A 6,000-nucleotide genomic window follows, 5' to 3' on the forward strand; every position below is an offset into this window, starting at 1 on the left:
GTCGTGGTCAGAGCACAACATACCGCAGGCCTGGAGAACGGCGGACATCCCACCAATCCTCAAACGGGGGAAAGACTTGCAGGATGTGTCATCGTACAGACCAATCAGCCTAACCTCAGCATTGGGAAAGGTTATGGATCGTGTGGTGACCAACAGATTGATCTACCACCTGGAAAGAGACGGGCTGCTGACACCAGAGCAATCCGGTTTCCGTCCGTGAAGGAGCACTAAAGACCAACTCCTATGACTTTCATGAACAATCAGTGACGGTTTCCAGGCCAAGCCGATGCAAAGAACGATGCTGGCGCTGTTCAATTTCAGCAAGACATACGACAAGGTCTGGCGGGATGCTCTACTCTGGAAAATGACCCAAGTAGGGCTACCACACACACCGTTGTCAGGTGGGTGCAGAATTGGCTATCCAACCGAATCAACTTTGTCACATTCGGTGGACAGAGAAGTAGGATTGGGATCTTTCGCCAGGGGGTACCACAAGGGTCGGTCATTTTGCCAATACTCTTTTTGATATATGTAAATGACCTCACGAAGACCCTGCCCAGGGGCGTACACAGCAGCCTCTTTGCAGATGATGTGGCATGTTACAGCCAAGCACCACAACTGGAGACTGCCCGAGTACAACTTCAAACCGCGGTATATGCCATTGTCGAGTGGAGCAAGAGGTCGAAACTTACCTTAAATGCATCCTAGTGAGTGTACTTTCTTCACCACATACTCGCACGAAGCGAAGTGGCAGCCTACACTGAGCATCCGCCAACAACCGATGCACCACAATCCAACACCCATGTTCCTCAGAGTTACCTATGATCGTCAATTGACCTACATCAAACACACCGAAACAGTCGCGTGCAAAATGGCGACCAGAACTCGGGCAATCCGCAAACTAGCACACACTGATTGGGGCTATGACAAGGCAACCCTTCGGAACACCTACACTGCGGCGCCAGCTTGGATTCCCTGGATCTCCCACACCAATATGGAGAAACTTGAAACCCCGCAAAGATATGGTGTCGAGCCATAACTGGCCTTTTGAAGACGACACCATCTGATGCAGTCCTCATTGAGAGCGATCTGCCATCTATCAAAACACAAGCCAATCAGCTAGCAATCTACGCATACGAAAAGTCTCTACGCGTCCCAGGCGACAAACTGCGACGACTGGTGACGGAGAGGCACCCAACAAGGCAAACTAAGAAGACTGACTGGCGCGACCACACACGCGACAGATGGGTAACAGTGTTCGTCAATGCACAGGGTGACCAGGACCCTTTTCCCCAACTGAGAGCACCATGGGTAGAGATAACCGCCATGACCTTTGCCAAAGCGGCTGAAGGCAGATACCAGCAACCCAAACACAACTACGCAGCCACCGTCAGCGATCTCAACAAAGATGCAGACGTCTTCCAACTGACCTGCTTCACTGACGGATCGGCACGAACTGGTAATACTGCCGGAGGCGCCGGAGTCTTGATGATTCACAGGGAATCAGGGAAAACGTGGGAGCTAAGCCTACCAGCTAGAAGATGGACCTCCTCCTTCCAAGCTGAGATGATTGCGATCGAATCAGCGCTAAAGATGGCCACCGATAGGTGCGAGCCAGGGACCCCAATTCGCTTGGTGACACACAGCCTCTCCTCCCATCAAAGGTTGCAAACCATGGAACATGAGTTCAAATTGGAAACCACCACCGAGGCCCCAATCAGAGATCTGCTGACCACCCTCGGAAATAAACAAGTGGCGGTGGAAGCCCTATGGGTCCCAAGCCACTGCGGTGTCCAAGTAATGAGAGAACCGACCAACTAGCCACTGCAGGAGGCAACATGGAACAAGGTGGTGCACCACGACACTTAGCAACAGCAAAAGCTGCCATCCGGCGGGCGATGCGAAGCCACCGCATCCACGCCGACATACGGAAGAACCTTTACGCTGACAACGAAGACAACACGATCTTCCCCAGAGATCAAAACTTTAACTGACAGGAACAAGTAACGATCAGTCGCCTTCGAAGCGGACACCATCCGGAGCTGCGTTACTGGAAGAAGAATATGGGGCTGACTGAGTCAGAAGAATGTAGACTATGCGGCACGGGCGATGCTGAGAAGGCAGAACACGTCCTGACGAAATGTCCAGCTGTGACTGCCCTCTACCCAGATGGCTGGACAATCAAAGACCTCTTGACATCCCCTAAAGAGGCACTCAATATCTGGACCGAATGGCTGAACAACAACAAAACAACAACAATCAGCAGTGGCAGCGCTCTAGCATAACGCAGAGCCACTGAACACTTTTCAAACTGGCTTGGCTGAGAACAAAGCTGATTGTAAAAATCAAAAGCCTTTATTGTCAGCATACACAGCTGTGTATAATGGAATTGGTCGTGCTACTCCACAAAGTGCGTTCTCCCTTTAAAAAAATAAATAAATAAATAGTAATAAAAAAAGGATAAAAAGTCACATCCCGGCTAGGTGAATTCTAAAATATTGCATAGTCTAAGACACCCCAAAATTATTTTCCAGAAGGGATTGTGTGTCGTGCTAAGGCAAGTTCAGAGTCATGATGGCCTTGGGAAAAAAACTGTCCTTAAGTCTATTTGTCAGTGCTTTGTCAGACCTAGAGCGTCTGCCAGAGTGCATCAGCTGGAACAGTTTATGACCAAAGTGGTATTGGTCCCTGACAATGTTCCTGGCTCTGCTGGGGTAGCGAGGGCTGGCAATGTCATCCAGTAAAGGCAGAGAGAAGCCGATGATCTGGGCGGTGTTGATCATTCTGCATGGCCTTTCTGTCTTCTGCCGTGCTTCCAGCATACCACACTGTCATACAGTATGCCAGGATGCTCTCGACAGTGGCTCTATATAAGGTTACCAGAAGCTTAGTATCCAAGTTGTTCCTCCTGAGTACCCTCACCACTGCCATGGTGTTGGTAGACCAGGAGAGCTTGTCCGTGAGGTGGACCCCCAGGAATTTGAAGGATTGGACCCCGTCTATGCATACTCTATTTATGTGTGGGGCCAGATCTGTTCTGTGTTTGCGAAAGTCCAAGATTATTTTTTTAGTTTTAGTGGTGTTTACTGTGAGATTGTTCACCAAACACCACGGAGACAGTATGTCCGACCACTGTGGTGTCATCGGCAAATTTGATGATTGAGTTAGACTAGTGGGTCGGTGTACAGTCGTACGTGTACTGAGAGAACAGAAGAGGAGTCAGTACACAGCCTTGAGGGAAGCTATTGTTCAGTGTAATGGAGTAAGAGAGGTGGGAACCAAGTCTAACAGTTTGTGGTCGGTTGGTTAAGAAGTTATTTATCCAACAGCAGGGTTATTCCAAGGGGGATTGGGTGTCAGTCAGAATATCTGTTATTATAGTGTTGAAGGCTAAGCTTTAGTCAATGAAGAGCATGCTCGCGTAGTTCCTGTGGTGCTCCAGTGGCTCAGTGCTGTTTGAAGAGCTATGGTGATGGCGTCCTTAGTGGACCAATTTGCTATATAGTCAAACTGGTGAGGATCAACTGAGGGAGGGATTGTATCCCTGATATCACAGATGCTGTAAAACACGAATAAAAAATAAGAGTGGACAGAGCTACTGCCACTGACTTCCGCGTGATGGTGCCGTCTTGGGAAAAAAAAACATTATTTGGACAACGTCGGTGGGCCCAATTAAAAAGCCTAACGGGCCATAGTTTGCCCATGTCTGGTCTAGGATATTGTCGCCTCTGTTGTGGCATTTCACGTACACTGGATAAACTTATGCAGAACAGTCTTTAAACATGCTTGGTTGAAGTCACCGGCAACAATAAGGACTCCATCGGGGTGATCTGGCTGCTGTTTGTTTACAGTCGCTAGCAGGAGGCTAAGTGCCGTTCTAACATTGGTATCTGTTGGGATGTAAACAGCAATTACAATGACTATCGTTAGCTCCATTGGTAGATAGAAAGGCACAGAACGGCCAAGAGCTCTATATCAGGAGAACAAAGAGTGCAAATAATCCTCCTGTTGCAGCACCAGACATTGTGTATGTACACACAATTTTCCTTGTAACTCAAATATAATGTATGTTGGGGCACTGGTATGCCAAGATATTACTGTATACATTTGCATGCTAAATTGGTATACCTTTATAATATAATAGTTGTTTGAAGTTTTTCTAAGTTCTTTGTGACCTCCTGGTTGAGTCATCACACTCTTGGAGTAAGTTTAGCCCACCGACCACTCGGGGGAAGGTTTGCCACTGTTCCCAGTTCTCTCCATTTGTGGATACTGAATCTCTGACAGTGGTTCGCTGCAGCCCGAAATCATTGGAAATGGCTTTGTAACCTTTTGCAGACTGATAGATGGCCATCACTTTTTTCGGATTTAGCCTACTTTACTTTGTCTGACACATTGTATTTAAGTTTAATTAAGTTTATGTTTTTCCTGATTCACACGTGGTGGTGGTAATCATGGGCGGGTGTGGCCACTGAAATTTAACTCCACTTTCCTACAATTGTGATTAGTCACAGTTGCTTTGTGATTTAACAAAGGGGGACAATTACTTTTTCACAGAACGCCAGACAAGTTTTTTTTTTTTTTTAATTTGTCATTTAGAATTGATAGGTCTGAAAATACAACTTCATGAGCAGGTTAAGAACGAGTGAGATAAATTTAAATAGGAAATAGGTTTATTACCGGACTGCTTGATGGTTGGAGAATGCTCCGACAGCTGTGAACCTCTCACAGCCTGCCTAGCTCACAATTCTCTCTGACTGAACTCTAGGTAAGTCTTTATATAGGAACTCAGGTTAATGTTTCTAAAACAGTGATGTATTTCTAAAACAGTGATGCATGACAGAGTTTATGTAAACAAAACTTTGAGCTAATATGGTTAGACATTAGCAGGTTTAAGTTGTATGCAAACACGATATTTTTATAGCTCACACAAACTGCTGCCGCCTATCTTATATTGCGCGTCTCAAACGGTTACAAAGTGAGTTGGCCATATTCCACAATACAAGGAAACAATTGCAAGGCCAGCTAGTTAGCTATCTTACAATTCGTGGTGCGAACAAACAATTGCAAGGCCAGCTAGTTGGCCTATCTTAAATTCCACTGTCTTAACAAACACTTGTAAAACCAGTTTCGCCACATTGGCTCGACATGAACAAACAATTATTAAGCCATTTGGCCGGTCTACCCCAATAGAATCTGCATTTTGTATTTCCTTGCATTGTCTCTGTGCCATACTGAAATTGGAATGGTGATCTGAAACCCTTGTGTGTGGCAAATAACAAAAATACAGGAATCAGGAAGAGTGCAAATATTTTTTCTTTGCACTGTACATAACTTTTCACACAATTTTTTTGTGTGATTCTTTCCCTTAGGTACCGTAACTTTGACCAGCCTCATCGATTTTATGTTGCTGATGTCTATACAGACCTCACTCCTCTCAGCAGGTTTCCATCACCAGAATATGAGACGTTTGCTGAGTACTACAAAACCAAATACAACCTGGATTTGTCCAACCTGAACCAGCCACTATTGGATGTTGATCATACCTCATCCAGGTTTGTGATACAGAAATACCATTTAGAATTAATGTTCAGGTTTGACATGCCAAACGATGGACATTAGTCTCTTTTTAGCAGGTTGCATTCCCTTTGATGCCATTATGGCAGCTAAGTTAAAGTACAGAATAAACCTGCTATTAGCTTTGTTCTTTTTCAAACTCCACAATGCCACATGCTCTTTTTCTGTGATGGGTTTTTTTTGGAAGACAGACAGAAAAAAAAGAGACACAAGAGAGACTGAGACTCTCAGGGTCAACTCTCACACCAGCTTGCTTTATTACAAGAAAAGACATCCTCTTGTTATCCGACTATTTTTTCGAGAATCATAGGCGCCGTTCAAAGCGGCAGCAAGTTGCAGTAGCTCCTTAAGCCCTCACTCGTTATGTTTTTACAGTTTTTTTACAGCTTTTTTAACCTTTGTCTTTGTTTTATTGTCTCTTAA

At 45.5% G+C, this 6,000-nt stretch overlaps 1 protein-coding gene across 6 annotated transcripts in view; it reads left to right on the forward strand.

Annotated features, from left to right (window-relative positions):
- dicer1 (dicer 1, ribonuclease type III) overlaps positions 1 to 6,000 on the forward strand; it is a 172,366-nt gene that overhangs the window by 72,718 nt on the left and 93,648 nt on the right. For all 6 annotated transcript variants that reach the window (XM_077730529.1, XM_077730532.1, XM_077730533.1 and 3 more), the window contains one exon: positions 5,373 to 5,555. In XM_077730529.1, the coding sequence (XP_077586655.1) occupies positions 5,373 to 5,555 (183 nt within the window). The remainder of the gene's footprint in view (positions 1 to 5,372; positions 5,556 to 6,000) is intronic.

The sequence above is a fragment of the Stigmatopora nigra genome, chromosome 13 (genome assembly GCF_051989575.1).
Source record: "Stigmatopora nigra isolate UIUO_SnigA chromosome 13, RoL_Snig_1.1, whole genome shotgun sequence".
NCBI lineage: Eukaryota > Metazoa > Chordata > Actinopteri > Syngnathiformes > Syngnathidae > Stigmatopora > Stigmatopora nigra.